Source organism: Coturnix japonica, chromosome 7, assembly GCF_001577835.2.
Source record: "Coturnix japonica isolate 7356 chromosome 7, Coturnix japonica 2.1, whole genome shotgun sequence".
In the NCBI taxonomy this organism is placed as follows: Eukaryota; Metazoa; Chordata; class Aves; order Galliformes; family Phasianidae; genus Coturnix; species Coturnix japonica.
The window spans coordinates 7,139,049-7,158,608 of NC_029522.1; the positions used below are offsets into that span (position 1 = coordinate 7,139,049).

The following is a 19,560-nucleotide window of genomic DNA, read 5'->3' on the forward strand; positions in this document are numbered from 1 at the left end:
AACTGCCCAGAGAGGCTGTGGATGCCCTAGCCCTTGAGGTGTTCAAAGCCAGGTTGGATGAGGCCCTGGGCAGCCTGGTCTACTATTAAATGTTGGAGGTTGGGGGCAAGATTGGAGCATCACAGTCCTTGAAGGTCCCTTTCCAACCTGGGCGATGCTGTAATTTATCACTATAATATTAAAAGGGTACCATCATATCTGTTTAAATGCCTTACATAGATTATATCAATTGTTAGAAAATGTCATTTCATCATGAGGAAAAAAAAAAACAAAAACGGTAGAAGACAGACTGAGATCCTCTTTCTGATGCAAAGCTTATGCAGGACCATTCCTATACCTGGACGTGCCCCTGTAGTCTGTATCTTTAACACATCAGTCCTCTCCAGTAGATCTTACACTACCAAATGGAAAAGAGAGAAATAAGTGAATTCTTCAGGTCTTAGTTCAAGTCACCACACTAACAGCAGTGACCCAACTGGACACCCAAAAGAAAAAACAAACAAAAAACAATATAAAAAAAATCAACTATGATTTTTTTTCTCAGCTCCTATGATTTTCTGCATGTCTCTATACATAAAGGAACCTCCTGGCATCTTGACAGACACAGATGTGACTTGATTAGAACAGCTTGTGTCCAAGGCAAAGATATGGCTCAGCATAACCTAGTCTCTGCAACAGCTGTTTTACTACAATTATTTTGAAGTACAGTATGGCCCACATAAAGGCCAATAATGATTTAGTAAAACAGCTCTGCTCTCTCTTGAATTTCAGTATGTTACAACATTCCAGAATTTATTGCAGGTACCGCATCATCCAAATATTTAAATACTTCCATTCCAATGGCTGTTAAATGCTCTGAATGGAGCACACCCATCCAGGGCAAAAGTGCATTTGAACAGACACCTACATACCAGCCCTGCTGAACTTCTGTGCATTTTACATTCCACGACTTCTGAGGCTCACTTGGGCTCAGAGCAGAGAAAGTTCAAACATCCTCCCCAGGTTCCCCACCTTAATTGAGAGAAAGGAGTGGGGCTGCCTCACATTACACTTGAAAAATGTATTTGCAGTGTTAAAGTGAGGTGTACACAACAGCTAATGAAACCAACCAGAGGTACTACACACACTGTTATAGCCCAGACATTTTTCTAACTAGAATTTTCTTGCTAAGGGAAAAGAGCTCCTTCATTTTCCAAGTCCATTGGTTAAAAAATAACTCCTATGTCCTAAAGCATGGAATTTTGACATCTGATCTGCTAGCTGATCCCAAAATCCAAATAGAGACAGTGTGCACAAAGTTGAAGTAGGGGAACAGCACAGAACCTAACCTGCATCCAAGTCATTTATGTACTGAGGGTATCATTGCCACAAAGAAGGAAAAATCACCTACAGGTGTTGGGACAGTTTTGAAACTAGAATATTAACCCTTCAATCCATACTTCGTCTGTGACCCTTACTGAGATATTGAGACTGCATTTATCAGCAGTATGAGAAACTGCTGATCACAGCCTCTGATTAACCACCAAAGACAAGCAATGAGCCAGCAGTAGGAACACAGGTGAATTACCTTCACCTGCACTACCAGAAGGCATGTAGCTTGGCTCTACCTCTCCCAGATCACATTTAAGGGCTGACTACCACTAAGGCAGGAACTCTTTCTTTGGAGGTTGCTCCTTTGTGGAGTTTACAGTGAACCTTCAATATCAGTGAGCATTTTCCATTTATCAAAGATTATCTTCCTATCACAGTAATCTTTCATACGAAACATCTGTATAACCTCTGTTTCCCTACAGACTGTATAACTGTACAATCGTATAACTGTACATCAGCATCTAGAGGTCCACTTTTATACAACGCTCTTTTCTTCCTTTCCCATGAGGGGCCATGAAAGGCAGGGAAAAAGTAATTTCTGAAACCTTCACATTTCTTTAAGAACTCGACATTTCTTTAAGGAAGACCGGGACACAACAAACAGCACCAAATACACCACATGGATCAGCTACCATTACTATTAGAATGCTAAACCTTATTTCCATCACAGAATAACAAATCGTAGGGGCTGGAAGGGACCTCTGGAGATTGAGACCATCCCGAGTTCTTTTCCATATCTCCTTCTCCATGTTTTTTCCCCTCTTCCACGTCACTGGCCTCATTTCCTTTTGCCAGTTCTCAGTTCTACCCCAACCTGATACTATTCTTCTGCCACATGTCCCTTCCTAAAGTTTCCTAACAACACAAAAGTATCTCAGAGTCTTTCCAAGAACTACTCTATCATTAGATACATTATTGCATCCAGAATATTCTGCCTCTCTTTCTCCATAATTCAAACTCTTGATACTTCAGTGATGAAAACCCATTTTTTCCTGCACACAAACACTTATCAGTCATAGTTAATCCCGCTATCAGAAAGAAGCTTGGACTTGCAGACTTCCTTACCACTCAAGCAATTTTAGCTTTCCTGCAACTGGGACCCTACTACTACAGCAGCAGTTCAATATGTTCACCACACCCAGCTCTAGGCTTCACAGCCAACATAGACACCACTTCAACCACACCACTGCCCAGAATCCTGTACAAGAAGCATGGAAACCTACATGCCAGTAATACTGCAGCCCAATGCTTTGCAGATTTACATTGCAGAAGAGATGCAAAGTAAGCTGAAGTAACAGAAAGAGGGAGTTGCACGGGAAATGAGTTTGCTACTAGATCTCCTCACTGCATATCCTTAGTTGCACCAACGGAAGCACTGCCAGCAGGGTGAGGGAGGTGATCTTGCCTTTCTGCTCTGAACTGGTGAGACTTCACCTGGAATCCTGCATCCAGATGTGGAGTCATCGGCTCAGGAAAGATGAGGGACTTGCTGGAGTGAGACCAGAGGAGGACCAGAACAAATGATCCCAGGGATGGAACACCTCCCCTGAAAGGACAGACTGAGAGGTGGGGCTATGGAGAGAGCTGAGAGCAGCCTGTCAGGAACTCCAGGGGGACTGTAAGAAAGAATGGAATAGACTCTTTAGCAGGGTCGGTTGTGACAGGACAAGGGGAAATAGCTTCAAGGTAAAAGGGGAGATTGAGGCTGGACTTAAGAACATTTGTTGATGGTTTGGTTTTTTTTGTTGTTTTTCACCATAAGGGTGGTGAGGCATTGGAACAGGCTGCCCAGAGAGGTGGTAGATGTCCCATCCCTGAAGACCGTCAACCTGATCTAGCTGCAGATCTCCCTGCGCACTGCATTGGCATTAGATTAGAAGGCCTTTTAGGGTCCCTTCCAACTCAAAAGACTCTATGAGATTCCAGATCTTAATTTCCACTTACACAAAAACAAATGAAGATAAACTGTATTATCATTACTATTTTTGACCCAGAGTTGAAAAAGCTGTTCCAAATTTACTGAGAAACAAATCCTCTGGCAAAGGAAAAAAAAAAAAGAAAAAGTAATATCATTAACAGACTTCACATCCAAGCTCTTGATCTACAATACACAGTCTACATTTAATCATTCAAAGAAATATGTAAGTGATTTTAAATAGGCAGTGGAAAAGCGTGCACATGGGGAGAAATCCTGAAAGATTTTACTGACACTAGGAAGAAATAAATCTATTCCTAACTCCAATTTTACCCCCTTTCTACAATAGATTGCACCAAGACACTAACTTGGATCTGAAAAGACATAATTAAGTAGACTTGCACTGTAGGTATGCTTTTAAAAAACATACAGAGCCATCAACGTACTGTTCAAAGGAACTCCAACCAAGAGCTTTCCATTTACTGCAGGAACTGCAGCTCCTTTATCACCAGATGGGTCACGGTGATTAAGCCAGAATGCAGAGAATTAAGTCTTGGTTAGACTCCGAACTGAAATACATCTGTCACGTAAACTGTCTAAGTACGAAAGAGCAACAAATCCTGCATTATGCAGGTAGATGGGAGCTAAGACCACGAGCTTTAGTTTTAATTTATTATATATTAATTATTAATGAATTATTAGGAAACCATTCAAAGAGGTTTAAACAACTCCACATCTTGCATATCTCTCAAGCTCTATAAATGTATTTTTAATAACAGATAATTAATTTATAACAACGTTAAATCTAGATTAAATCCTCGTTTCAAGCCATAAAACAAACCCACAGGAGAGTGGTGAAATATATACTGTTGCTCCATAATAAGGTCACTTCATGACACCATTTTACTATGGCATCATATATTATTTGTGTAGCCAAACCAGTACAGACACGCAACATCAGGTTTATGTGGGTTGATAAGAAAGGTGACCTCTGCAATAGGACCACGTGTTAATTCCCATTCTAACAATGCATTTTCAATTTGGAATTTCCCAAACACTTGCCTTCCAGTAGAGACCTGTATCTACTATTTTGCTTTACTGAGGAGTGTCCTCAAAGATGCTGCAGGGTTTTGCTAAATGCCTGAGAGAATTCCAAAGCTTGATAATTATCGTACTTAGTTAACGATGCCTATTTTCCGTATCTCCATTAATCCTGCCGTTAAGGCAGTGTTGGCTACACATATACAGCTCACCAAGCCAGAGTAGGATTTAATGAATGCATGTCACGAAGCACAGTGATAAGAGGGACCATAAATTTCACAATGTCCCCATTCCTGAACAGACCAAATATACGTCACCATACATTTCTGCAAGAAACCTGTTTGCTTTTTAAGACTGGGCACTGCATCACAGTTCTTTCAGAGCTCACCAGCTGAATAAGGTGCAAGGGCTGGGACACATCGTACTGTACAGTAACGACTGCTGTTCCTACATCCACACATCAATAGGATGGGCCAGCTTGTGTATTTTCACTGTAGCACTTCTCTGTCTGACATGCACTGCTAGGCAATAAAAAATTACTTAAGCCCACCAAACAACAGCTCTGCTGCTGAGAAACGTGGTCTGTTGGCAAGAACATTTCACTCACGTTATACTGTTTGCAAAATCAATTGCAACAAACAACGAAACTTGCCTTATTCAATCCTGTGCGCTCTCAACAGGATCCTTAAACTACTGGAGCCACAGTATGGATCTTAAGAAGCGCGTTATGACAGCTGCCTCTGGTTCCTTCACTCTCCCCCACACAAAAGGGGATTCACATGTATTCCTCACAAAGCTCCAGGCAGTGAGATGTTGTTGTGACAGTAAGCATGCCCACAGCAAAGGTCTGTTTAAAAACAGTTCATTAGCAACAATTCTCACACTCAACTAGAGGTTTCTCTGCCTGTCACAAATGGATCACTTGAAAGCTCAATTCAACCCACAGAAACAGGACAAGAAACAGCAGCTTCCAAGTCTTACTTATAAATATGAAATTAAAAACAAATTAAAATGTTTCTTCAGCTTCATTCTGATGCAGCATCAGAGAGCTCCACACTAGAAATTTCTCAAGAGCAGCATCTTTTATCATTCAAGTTAAGTAACGCTGCTTAGTTTGTACCCATCGATCCTATCTCCCTTCTTACTTTAGACAGCAATTCTCCACTTCCTCCCCTCCAGAAGTGACTATAATTATTCTATAAAAATAGAGAGCATATGGAATGCTTTCCTCCAAGCAATGGAACAGAGCTCCATAAAAGCAATGAACATTAACAGTTTATTAGGGGTGGTTTCCCTTCCCCACCATCTAGTTGGAATGGCTGTGAAATTCTATGGAAGCCATACTGTGAGAGGGTATGAGACAGCTGTGAAAGGATTTGCCTGCATTACACTGGCTTTATTGTTAATTAGTTCACGTACACACAAGGTAAATAAAAAAGGCTTTTTTTTTTTCATTTAAGAAGTGATGATTTGTTGAGAGAACGTCCTTTGTTGATATACAGCTAGCACTAAGGTTGTAATTTAATATCTAGGCTTCATTTCATGTAGACACTTGACAGCGGTGGTCCTGACTAATTTGCTTCTGTTAGTTAAAAGGAAAAAGTGATGTTTCCTTAAGGTATAAACAGAGATGTCAGATAACTCAGATCAGTGACATTAAGGTGCTGGTTGTTCCCTATCGTAACAGCCACACGCTGCCAATTACATCTTCCTATCTGTCATCTGCCAAGCTATCAGAAAACCACAAAATTCACTCCCTTTAACAATCTCTTATTCCTGAGTTCTACGAATTACAGGAAGAATAAATCATTAACAACTCCTACTTGAGGTCAAAAACTTTATCCAGAGTCGAGCATCAATAACTGAGTTAGCCCAACTTGTCTGGAGTTGGGGCACACACAGTATCCAGCCTCGCACAACCAACAAGTCATTTTCCTAACAGTGCATGGAGCACTACCATAACAACTGATCTATCTTCAGTTAAGGCAATGGTTACCAGCTCCCTGAAACAGACATACTTCTCTTCCAGCTCTTTGTGCTGCACTTGCCGTGTTTTTTTTCCTGCACCCAGACCCTCTAAGAACTATGCTGTTCCACTCAGAGAAACTTCTGGCTGCAAGCAGGAATGCACAGAACAGAGCACTGCTCTAATGAACGGGTAGGAAAAGGGGGAGTGCTAACACTCTGGGAAATCCTAACCTCCACCTTCTCTCTCTCTGGTGATTTCTAGGAAAGGGTACCCCAAACTAACGTCCCACAGCAATAATCTCATACCTTCTTGGACAGACAGCAGCAGGAGGAGCTACAGCTGGCGAAGCAGAACACTGGGCCCTTGAATACTCTGCATTCCCAGTGCTGAGATCCCTCAGGAAGGAGGCAGAAAGGGAAGCAAAGCAGCAGCAGCACTAGTTTCATGCCAGTCAAGGGCTCCACTTGGCATGGGAAAGGCAGCAAGGCTTGGCCCACTCCTCTGGAACTCTGCATCAGCCAGATATCCTGCAGAGGTCAGCCAGAAAACTGGCTTGCAAGCTGACTCAGGCAGCTACTCGCAGTAGGACAACACTGTGATGGGACCACTATGCACTGAGACAGAACATATTAGAAGCTTAAGAAAGGCTTTCTTTGCCACAGTGATTTGAGAGTTATTACAACATCAGTCAAAACGTGTAACTACCAGCATACAAAGAGAGGCACTCGTTTCTCCCATGACTTCCAGCCACTTGGACTGTTCCTCTTAAAGTGATATTCACTCCTTCAAAAGACTGCACTTTGGCTGTCAGTTAGGAATATGATGAAAGACTTTGTGATGATCAACTTATATTGAACATAAATGTGGGCTCTCACAGGAAAATGACAGGGACACAAGACCTAACATGTCATCTAACAGTAATCTAAAATAAGCAAATCATCTACCACGCCATCTAGAAGTAACTGTCTAACAGCCCTTATCAATAGAAATGAAGAAATAGAAGAGTTTCTCTCATTCTTTGGGCAGCACTGAAATCAAGTTCACTTTGGGGGTTTCCAAACATAAGCATTGGGGACCAAACTTAAGCAGAAAAACTAATAGTTCACCTGTCCTTTGGAAACAAGCCACATGATGCACATTTGGACATTAAAATTCCCCTGCTCTTCTATCAAACTCTTACAAAAGCCCCCAGCAGAACCAATCTGCAAGCCACAAAACCATAGAACTGAAAGAAAAACGGGGGAAATCCAAGTCCATGCAATAAGGGTGAAACTAAAATAATCAAACATTGAAGCCTGTAGGTCTGTGGATATTCCATGGCTTTTCAGGGACAAGAAGGTTCCATCTGAAGTACATAATGCATCCATTATTATTTACACTGCTGCTTGCTCTCCTAATGAGAAGTATCACTTTTGCCAGTGCAGTTTTGCCTATTTTTAGCCCAAAACGTACCACATTCACAAACAAAACACAGAATTTCACATATCTACTAAATACAGACGTATAAAAGCACTAAACTTTCCTTTCCTGGTTTAAAATGCAAAGAACACCACCATTTCACTACATTTACAGGGCAACAGCATTCCCTGAGATCAATTCAGTAAATATGAATCAAACAGAAAAAACCCATGAGCTCAAAGCAACATTTAAGGGCCCTTCTACCCTCGTACTTCTGAACCAAGGCAGAAATGCTTTGCCTGAGCAAGGTAAAATACCTGCTTTAACATCCACCAATCTGACCCATTTGTTTTCCTACCTGCATAGTAGATTCAGATCAACTAAGATACCCACAACTGAAAATAGTACATGAATATTGCCTGCTAATCCGCAGCTTAAGCCTGACACCTTGTGAGACAACACTTCCTTTAGTGTTGCGACCTCTCATCCAAGGTCCCAGGGTCCAGTCACGTACTGCAATCAATAGAAGTTATCCCCTTGGTTTCAATGAGTATTTGGCTGTACCCACAGAGACTTAACTGCTAACAGAAAGTCCCTGATACAAATGTAAGCTCTGGAGTCGCACCATTTGAATTCAATTGTGAACACAATCTGAGCAACTTTTGGGCAAACAAAAGGAAGTTAGATGGAACAGACTGCGGCACCGAGAGTTAAACTGCAGCCAAAAATGTCATCTTCCTGGTATAAAGCCCTTCACTTTCCTTCAAAAACTGATTAGAAACACTGCTGATGAAATATACGCTATTTTAAAATTGATTACCAAAGCAAGGAACAGCATGGTGTTCATTCTCTGTGGTCGGATATACCCTTTAAAATTAGGCAAATAATCATAATACATTCTTTCTTTGCACTTTGAGTTAAAATTGTAAATACATTAAATAGATTGCTGGTTTTCAGTAACTCACACACAGTGATTATCTCTGAAAATGAATCCCATGTAGAAGTGCTTCACACAAGCAACCTCAAAGTAGAAAAATCCCTAAAAATACTGAAACGTAAAAAATGTTACGTCTTCTTTCTTTGTCTAATCATTGGTCTAAGAATTTAGTCAGAACTGACACCCATTAATCACACAGATATACCATCCAATAGCATTGATATGGCTCCTCAAGCCTAGACATGTACTCCCACAACAGCAACAGAACAGGGATCTTCACATTAGGTGCCCAACTTCAAAATCTGCTCTTAAAATGAATTAACAATGAAGCTGATTGAAAGGATACATTTCTTATCTCATCCTAGCTCATGACATTAACCCCAGAGCCCAGAAGACATACTAACCAGTTTGAATCTTCATCAACTTAATGGCAACCAAAGACTTAAACAGAAATGAATACAGAGCAAAACTGCAATGTTTTGGGATTCCTCCTGCATTAACTTGTTTTGCTCAACTTTACTAGGAAACAAAATTGCTGGAAGACTACAATGTTTTGGGGTTGTCTTATTTTTTTTTTTTTTGTTTGTTTTTAACAGAAAATGAAAGAGGTCAAATTAGACTTTAAGGAACTGAGGGAGAAATTCAGTTATGCCCAATCATTTACTTCCTCCCCCCCCATAGGAAAGAATGGAAGAAAAAGCTTCACTTTATTTTTCTATGCTGTCATAAAAAACATTAAATTTAAAGAAACAAAACAAAAAAAAACATTTCAATTTAAGCAGAGGTTTCCACTGTGTTTATTTCCAGTGGAATTTCATCAAGTAACATTTTCCCACAGAAAATGTGATGAAATCAACTGGCTTTGAAACGGTAAGTAAAGTTCAGTATTGAGAGGCAAATCTTAAGACCAAGTTATATTCTCCCCGTACTCTGCATTTCTGGACAAACTGGATAGTATGACATTCCTATGGTAACTGGGGAAGAACCTCATGTACAAAAATGGAGAAGTGGTGGATGTTACCTAGCATGTTGTGGTAAAGTGGACTGTCGTGTCCATGGATAGTAAATGCAGTCATGACTAGCGGGACCTCTACACCTGCAGGCAATTACAGAACAAAAGACGTCATTTGCCATTCACAAGGACATGCACACGCATGCGCCCTTGTCCACACGTGGAGGATGGAAGACACACAGGGAACGATCACTCAGCAAGTACCTATCCATCAGGCCAACGCAGTCCTCGATACGCGGACCTATGCACCTGCAGCAAATCCAAATTGAGAACAAGAAAAGAAAGAGAGAAAATGGTTATTTGCAGATCTAAGAAACACAAATCCCCTCTTTGTGACACACTCTTAATTAAAATTCTAAAGAGAGACTCAAGTCATCACAAAATTATAGACTGGGACAAAACAAACCTGCAAAAGGAACGATAATAGCAACATAACCAGCATCCCAAAGTTGGACCCTTCATGGCTCAGACAGTATTTTAAGCAGGTTTCACCTGCATGTGTGGGAGGCCTGACAACGGATCTGCCTATTCAGGATGTTTTCAGAATAATCAAACTGGTGATTACTGTACAGAAGCTGTTCATTTGCAACACACGAGACCTCCAGGAGCACAATGCAGAACTTACCCCCACCAGCCCCCTGTAACTGATGCAATTGTTCATTCTATTTTAAGTGCCCAGCTAGGGCATATATTTCAGAAGCTGACCATACTCTTATCAAGGAGGCTCAAAGATGAGATTCCCATTAAAAAAAAATCTGAGTAAAATGCTGCCTGCTGATTCAGGCACTTGCTCCTAGTATCTGTAGATGCTGCCAGAAGACTTGCATCTGCACATTCAGCAGGTGCTCACCAAAGGCAATGAAAATACAGGGAATCACTTCATGCGGCACCACTCAAGCATAGCCATGAGGAAAGTGCCTCAGTGTTTCCTTGCCCTCACAAGAAACAGTAACCAAAGTAGATTACTAAGTTCTCTGCAATCAAATAAAAAGTCACTTACTCGTTTGCTCAAGGGTCAGGATTATCTGACAGACAGATGAAGGTGAACTCCCAGAGACTAAGACAACCTGACATGCTGCAGTGCTAAATGCCCAGCATGTCCCTCCTTGTCCCCAGCAAGTAAGTAGCTCTCAATTTTAAGGAAACTAAGCCACTTACTTCTAGTATTATTTCAAGTATTTAACAATATCTGTAGTGAACTTTCCCTCCTGTTCACTTGAAATTATATTTTACAGAACAGCTGTGATATGGAAACAATGATTTTCAATGTTCCTTGGGAACAGTGGTTTCTTTGACTAGATGCAAAGACAAAAGTAGATTCATTATGTATCCAAGCAGAAATATCATGCATGAAGTGAAAAGGGTTGATCTAAATACAGTTTAAAATCCAGATAGAACTTCTGACAGATATTTCATGAAATTTCTGCTGTCCTGGGCTTCACAAGGCTGAGTTTTATCCCATCTGAAGCCAAATCCAACATTCTTCTTTCCAAGGTTTTCTCAGCCGTTTACAGAAGATCAGGTGCAGTAACGAAGGCAGCTGAAAAAGCTGTTCAGATCTTTCATCCTCTAGCACATCAAGAGGACATGAGTTCAGACTCTCACTATAGATAAGGGTCCTCTTGAAACTGGAGTTCTGAGAGCCCCTTACTAGTTCAGGTGACTGGCAGACAGGAAGAGCCGTTTGTCTTGCAGTCATTTCATAACTGTACATTTGTTCTCTAGAGGTCTGAGAGAATAACACTCGAATCCAAGAAGAGAGAGATGTTTGGACCTAGCCCACTTGAAGCAGCACTGATTTTTGTTTACAATCAATAATCATCTTCAGTGGGTTTTCCCAGCCTCAAACAAAAAAGTCTGCCTAGGTGCACTTTAAACTGCTTGACGTGACTACGAGTACTTGTATACTCTCTGGTTGTCCTGACTGACATACAATTAATACTGTGTGAGCAACAACAATAGACACTTAGTATGACTAATAAGTTGATTTTCACCATTAAGTCATCAATTATTTTTTCTCTGGAACTATCAGTAAAATCAGTACAATCATACACATCAATTTATGAAGAACATTCAGTCATTTCAACACAGCCTACACAGAAAACCACACATAGAGCTGCTCACCTTACCTTTAGAAATAATTGTTTCCTGAAAGAAAATCAGTTAAAACAGTTTCGAAAATTGAAGTAACGATCTTTTTTTCCTGAGATAACCCACTTCCCATCCAACTTTCACAAATATTATTTCACATCAATTTTCCTTGAGACCAAAAGGCCTTAACTCTACACAGAATTCAAGTAGCAAAGCCACTTTCAATCAGATTATTTCTCCTGAAACTTTGTTGCTGAAAACAAAACAGATTATGAGATACCATAAATGGATTAACCCCGGACAAAAGAAAACATTTGTTACAGCAAATATCCAATCAATTGACTACTCCTCTGGATAAAGGCTGATGAATCAAAACCAGAGGTTTATATAAGTAACAGTGAGTGTGTGTTGATACTGATGGCAAGAAAGCTGAAATGGAGTTGGGGGTAAGGAGAAATTTTTCCATCAGCAAAACTGTACTGGTCTCCAACTACTTTGCATTTCCTGCCACTGAATTTGCACTATGAAGCCAACTGGAATTCAAAATGCTTTAAGGGGCAAGGCAGTGTCCTTGTGCCTTCAAATCCTTTCTACCATGACCTGTCAGCTTAGAGGGATAATGAAGTTTTGGTGAAGAGTAACACATTTCCTTAAAACAAAACAGTAGTAAGAAAACACCTATGATGAGAAGGGGTGTCCTCTTTGTGGGTTGCTTAGGGAGAAAAGCAGACTGTCAGTTGCCGTTATAGAATTAGTATTTGATTTCTGCAAAAGTATTTCATTTTGGCGAGCTTGGCAAGAAAAAATGCCAAATTGTTTTCTGACTCCCTTGAATTAAATGGGATAGCTGTCCCATGTGCCTCAAACTGGCTTCAATAGCTGATGTTTATCATGAGGATGCAAAGTGAAAAGCACAGTTACTGCATTCAAGGAAGACACTTCTTGATGCATCTCTTGATGAGTGTAAGATAAGTAACAGGATTGGATAATAACACACCTACTTACAGGAGCTGTCATTATATTTGAATAAAGGAAGAGAATGGCAATATCAAATCTCACACTCAAGGGAGCAATCATCAGCAAGTATCAGGTGGAAATTACAGCAGAACACTCACAGAAAACACAAGCGTGGAGCAACCATCTTGCCCTGTGACAAGGATGGGTGGAGAACATTACAGGTAACATTAAGAGAACTAAAAACATATTTCAAGATCCTGATTCACAGAGCAGTACTGAAGGAACAGAATAATACCATAGTAGGAGCAGAGCTCTGCAGCAGCCCAAAACCTTTCACAAGTATCAAAGCTCCACCTCTATGGTGCTGTGGTTTATTCCAGCAATTGATTGGACAGAAGAGACATGCCAAATTAAGTAGAGCACCGGGTTTTTTGTACCACTCAGTTTTGAGTCAAATATCAAGATGTGCTCCCTCAAGAAGTGATTTCACCAGGAATTCTGACCAAGGGGAACTTTGTTATTAATTGTGAAAGGAAGGACACAAAACTAAAGAATTCAGCATTGAAGGAGGAGGGAGGGAAAGAGACTGATTTCCTTCTCTGTGGAAAATACTCAGCCCCAAGAATGCTGGAAAGACAGAAAACCCACAAACCCCAAGCATCTGGAACACTCATTAACAGATTAACATAATGTCACTGTAGGAAGTTTTCAGGAACACTAGAAAATAACATTATCTAGACTGGGGTTTGTGCGTGTTGTTTTCATGAGAGGTGATAAACTGCTTAAGAATACGCATTAATCTTTCAAAAACAGAATGAGGATTTCTGTGAGGAACAGTATTTAACTCATGACAAAGGTATAGTTCCTTTTAAGAGAGGCATCTTTATGGGAGAAGTCACTGGCTCTATAGTAGTGGTACTTCATCAGATCCCTGAGGATCAGCACACTATGCTTGATGAGACATTCTTTCACTTTTAATCTGGGCCAGACATCTGCAGAAAGAGAAGGGAAAACAAAGCTCAAGGAATAAATGATAGGGTAACTGAGCAGCAAGGAAGCTTGTTTCACCAAGGAGTGCCAAGCACTGCCAAGTAGTCACAACTGCCTAATGCCCTTCCTACTTGTTTATGACCTAAGAATGTCAGATGGCCATCAGAAGGTGTTAAAACCTCATACCCAGGGAGGCAGTACCAACCAACTATCTGGAAAATACCAACGTGTATGAAGAAGTGACAAGGAATAGAAAGCTATTTGCTCTTTTCCTAGTTGTGGAGAAATGCAGTTGTTTTACGAAGATTAGTAATATTTCAGTCATCACCAGAATAGAAGACTGTCCGGAAAGAAAGGTGACATCCCACTCTTTGGTGAGGTTGGAACAGCTACAAGATGCCTCATACACAGAGTGGACCATCAGTCTGTCATGCAGCAATGGGTTTGTCAGACTCCATCAAACTAGCACGTCCACCACCTCTTAAAGTCAGAAACAGAGCTCCTGAAGCAAGCTCATCTTAGTACTCTGTCTTCTTCCTTTCCTTACTGCAAAACTGAGGAGGGTCTGAAGGAAAGACTGATCTGTAACAGATCCTGTCTGCATCTCTGAGATCTTACTTGCATTTCCCCAAAGGCTTGATTGTAACTCCATTTGCAAAACCAGCAAAAGGTCTCATTTTGAATGGCAACAGGTGATGACATCAAGATTACACTGAATAACTTACCAGTTGCTTTTCAGATGCCAAACAGAAAGGGCCTCTCCTGGAAGATTATTTCTCTGGCTGAAGTTTTCTCTTTCTCCCTCGACTGTCTCTTCCTTTCTGCTTATCCTGCACAGCACTAACCTCCTCATCAAAAAGACATTTCTAATCCACATGGCCAAAGCAAGACAAGAGCTGTGTATTTGATTACTGTTGTTTTGTTGCACAGATTCTTAATTTTGGATCAGATGCATAGTTTATGTATTTTCACGCATAACAAGTGACTGACTGGGGATAATGCTTAGAACTTGAGAAATGGACTCCTGCAGAATATGGCTCCTGGTGAACCCTTTGCATTATTCCCCTTTGCGTCTCATAGAAGGGCTACAGGGTTCCGCAGTAATACTAAGGAGCAAAGATGGTAAGTCCATCAACAAGTTAAATAAAGACATTGTACAGGCCTAGACACACAAACGTAAGTGATAGCATTTGTTACAAACCAGTGCTAGCTAGCAGGAAAAATGTGAGAAGACATTTAGTGTGGTTTTCATAAAGAGTGTAATATATTTTTCTGATAAGCTGCTGGATTTCTACGACAGAAACTTGAACGTCAGAATCTGGAAATAAAGTTGCACTACACTGCTGCACAGTATTCATTTTCAGAAGCAGGACAAGTGCTTTACAAAGTCAAAACTACACCTGGATTGTAATGGGTAACAGAACTCAACTAGGATGGTTCACGTCACAGAACTTACCCTTGGGTGCAATTTGGATGACACGGATGGCACTCACGATCCTCATCGGCATATTTGAAAATGAAACTGTTTGCCCCCTGCAAGCCATCAGGACATTTCTCCACACAGTTCGGACCATCCTTAAAATGGAAGCACTTTGTGCAGTGGTCAGGCCCCTGGAGAACACGGAAGAAGCAGTAGATTCAAGTTACTCCATTTATCCCTTCTGTACCCAAATTGCTGGTTCTACCCTGACAGCACAGACAGCACTAACTGCAGCTGTGGTTCTTTCCCAGCAAACTCCATGGCTCCAGCCACTATTAAAGAGCAGCATAAATGTACATCTTGGTGGTTCTGACCACAAACTTACTCTGCAGAACATAAGACTAAATTCTAGTTTCTAAATAGGTTCCTCCACATTACCGTCATGCTTCACACAACAGGCTTCATGTCTGTTTTAACCCTACATACACACAAACAAAAATGAAGAGGTAGAGTGATCCACCACCTCCACAATCCAGATCACTTTTCCCGCACTGCCTTCTCCCTGTGGCATCAGGCAACCCTTCAAGTGTTCCTGTGACAAGGTCTTCTTGATATATACGTAGTTTTAGTCTTAACAATGTAAGCAACACTTTAAGCCAAATACTGTGTTCTGTTTGTGCACTTTTCTACAGCTCTATATTCATGAGTCCTCCTTCAAGTCCCAATGTCTTTCATGAGCTGCAATTCACAGTGTTAACTTCTTGCTTTGTGGCAGCATTGCAGAAAGCAGAATGGTACAGCAAAAACAATTATGAGAGCGATGAGCAGTGTTTGTTCTCTTTACAGTCATTAGGTTACACCAGATAACCAAGGAAATAAGCTACAGCTTAAATCTTCTCGGTAATAAAGAATCTAAAATACAACTCCTTGCACCCAAGACACTTTCAATCTTAGCAACAAACAAATGACCAAAACAAGAAACAATTCATATCCAACAAAAGGATGATAATCTTTGAAACAAGACTCACTGCTCATATAAGATAATACTGCCATCATAAAGATAACAGTTGCAGTTGAAATTCATTTTCAGGATGTGTGTTAAAAATGCTGCACTAGAACAGGCTAACCTACATAGAGGAAAACACAAGATGATGTTGCTCGAGCTTTCTGAAAAACTGAGACTAAGACCCCCTTTTTTGGAGGGGGAAATAAAACAAACCTGAAACCACAATGAACAGGACAGAACTGAACACAATGAATAAAAGCAGTTAGAGAACATTCAGACTGCATCTAAGTACTACCTCACATTAAACTTGATGTAACATTTAAGGCATTAATTCAACTCAAGAAAGGGCTCCTTTTCCAAAGCATCTTCTAAAGCAGTCTAATACACCCAAGTTCGTTCCTAGAATCTGCTTAATACATGCAGAGTACTGCTCCTACACGTAGAGGAAGTACATTTTCTGCCTATGTTAATGTTGATTTTCAACAGCTACTTTACATTTTCTAAACAGAAGATACTTGTGCTTCAACACATTTTAACAGCAAACTAGCCCACAGTGTACTCAGTGTTGCTCTTACCGGCCCATAGCACGTGATCATGTTGTCTTCCATCTTCTCACACTGGGGATCACACTCCACACAAACAGAACCATTTGCAAACTCTCGAAATTCCCTAGGATAATATTTTGCAGGCAGGTTAGGAAAAAGCAAAAGTGAGTCTGAAGCTGAGTGAAAATGGCTGCCTCTTCACCTGGTGGTAATCATCTCAGCCTCGTTAAGCCAGTGGACCACACCAGCTGAGACCACTTCATTTAAATGCATTAGGCTGCTTAACAACAGCTGAAAATTGAGCCCAATCAGTAAGGTCACTCAAAAAAAAACCTTAAGAACTCCTCCCCAAGTCTAGGGCAAATTCCATTCTCCAATCAATACAGTTCAGAACATTCTAGCACAAATGCTGGTAATGCCACCCAAATAGAGCCTTCTCTTTGTAGTCTTACTGACCAAGCACCATGGCAGAACCAGCCATCAAATGCTGCAGGGTTTGTGGTCAGATGTGTTCTGATGCACACAAAAACACAATTTTCCAACCTTTTTTAAGCACATGGTAGTATATTGTGCCACTGTTTTTTTTGCATGCGTTGCCCGGACAGAAGTGTTTAAAATATTTTCATGCACTTATTGCTCTTCCAACCCTCTCTCGATAACAAGTTCCATGATTTAACATACAAGGCAGGAAAAGAAAGAAACCATACAGCACTTTTATTTTCAATTAGCACCTTGAGGAGAAAACTGCAATTAAAATCATTCAGAGGTTTTTTGTTCATTTTTGTTTGTTTTATCTTTATTATGCATTAAATTCTTAGGACCTTGCTATGCTGTTACACAGGATGCTGAACTCCACCTGCTTCCCTTCACAGCCTAATTATCAATTACTCCTACTGCAAGTAACACAAGGAGCTTTGCTCTATTTTACCATTATCAGGCAGCCTCGACCAGCTTTGTCTGCTCAGCATTTAAGCTATCTACTAGGGAAAAAATGGTTCACACACACAGCAGGTTTTCCTATTTCTACTCCCATGTACACATATATAATGTAAAAAACACAGGTAAATCTTCCCATGCAAGTGCAGATTATCAAAAAACAAAAAGTTATCCAACAATATATTTCACCCAAAGGCAGTAATACCATGGAACCTGGTACTGCTTGATGTAAAGACAAAGTAACTTGCACATTAAATCCCGAAGGATCTGATGCACATTGCTAGGAAGAAGTACCACAGAAATATCTTACCCATCATACAGGTTACAAGATTCAATGCAGGTCCTCCCCCTAATGAAGCGCTTGCAGGAGAGACACTGGTCTGGCCCTGGCCCCCAGCAGCCATCACTTGAGCATAACTCATTACACACCATTCCATCAGCAGCTACAGAAAGAGAAAATAGTATCATTAAATTACCTAGTCCCCTGAACTCCAAGGGAAAACATTTCATCCAGCATCCAAAAAAAGAAGATAATCCTCTAGAAATACAAAAAAAAAACGAGTCCCAACTCTTTCTTGATCACAGCAGAAGCCACACAAAGAGACGATGTGGGAAAATTCCACTTAGAATCTAACTATAAAAATTTGTGAAGGTTAAAAGGCCTCCAGCCTCAATAGCCTTGAAGATACAACAAAATTTCAGGCTCAAAAGAGAACACAACCCCTACACAGCACAGGTGTCCTCAGGCAGGCCCAGCCTGATGAACAGGATTCTCAAATCCAGCCAGGAACAGAATTAATACTATTTACCACTGAACCCTTACAACACAAAAGCCAATCTCAGCATTAATAAGATGGCTGTTCTGCCTCAACAAACAACAAGCTTTGTTTTTTCAAAGAAGCTTCCCTGCAACTGCTCTGCTTTTGAGAAAGAGAAGTCACTTCCGACAGGGTCTTAGCAAAACCAAGTAAAACACTTGCAGGTAGGCCAAGAGCTGCATGAAAGAGAAGAACTGAACTCACCCCACCAGTGAAGAAGCTCTGTGGCCATGCAGCACTCCTTCTCAGGAAGCCCCAGCTCCAAGAAATGCCCTCCCTTCTCTGGCTGGCCCTTATATGAGCTCAGGGTGTCTGCCCCTGGGGCCGCCCCTTCTGGCCAGCTGGGGAGCACAGGTGCAAACACTTTGCCCGTGCCCCCCTGGGCAGCCACAGCCCTTCACCATGTGCTCCATCACCACTTCAAGCCCAGACCTAACAGTCCTCCTACAGCAGCTGTTCAGAGATGGTTCTAGAAGAGATTCTGCTGTATGCAGTACGTTGCAGAAAAACGGCCATAACTTTGGTAATGGAAGAAGGAAAAACATAAAAAACAACCAAACCCAAAAGCTTATTTTCCAGACTGAACAATGCTGAATGAGAAGTTCTTCTCTGAGCTGACCATTAAAGCTCAGCAAAGAGTTCAGGTTTAACCTCATGAAAGAATTAAGAATTAGCACAAACAGTTCTATGAAACACCAGTTCAATATGCCACACTTAGAAAAGTATACTAAATGTTCTGTTTTTTTTTTTTTTCTCGAAACAGAACAAAGAAAAACCAGAAACAATTATCTCACCAGCACAGAAACTCACTGTGCACTCACAGTTTTGAGTACTACACCCAGTTCTGGTTCGTTTCCTTTGGAAAGGATCAAGTGAAAAAAACAGTGCTGCAGACTCAATCACAATGAGGGAACAAACAGTCCCAGACACAGGTGAGGAAGGATACAACAAACTTCTATGATAACGTGAACAACAAAAAGAAAAGCACAGAGCAATTTTCACAGCTTCCAAGTCCCTTGAGGGCATTCAAAGAGATGGGAACCCAATAGGCTTCAAAACAGCTTTTTCTTCTTACAAAGTATAGATCAAGCTGTAGAATTCCCTGGCACAGGGAGATGGCTTTAAACTGGAAGAGGGTAGATTCAGACTTGACA

General features: G+C 40.9%; 1 protein-coding gene across 8 annotated transcripts in view; it reads right to left on the minus strand.

The window, feature by feature from the left end:
* Nucleotides 1-19,560, minus strand: part of ERBB4 (erb-b2 receptor tyrosine kinase 4) — a 484,578-nt gene that overhangs the window by 109,197 nt on the left and 355,821 nt on the right. For 3 of the 8 annotated variants that reach the window (XM_032445688.1, XM_032445687.1, XM_032445689.1), the window contains exons 13-17: nucleotides 17,899-18,031; nucleotides 16,683-16,776; nucleotides 15,138-15,292; nucleotides 9,848-9,892; nucleotides 9,653-9,727 (exon numbers count right to left, since the gene is read on the minus strand). In XM_032445688.1, the coding sequence (XP_032301579.1) occupies nucleotides 9,653-9,727; nucleotides 9,848-9,892; nucleotides 15,138-15,292; nucleotides 16,683-16,776; nucleotides 17,899-18,031 (502 nt within the window). The remainder of the gene's footprint in view (nucleotides 1-9,652; nucleotides 9,728-9,847; nucleotides 9,893-15,137; nucleotides 15,293-16,682; nucleotides 16,777-17,898; nucleotides 18,032-19,560) is intronic. The other 5 variants (XM_015867995.2, XM_015867998.2, XM_015867999.2 and 2 more) reach the window with 2 other exon arrangements.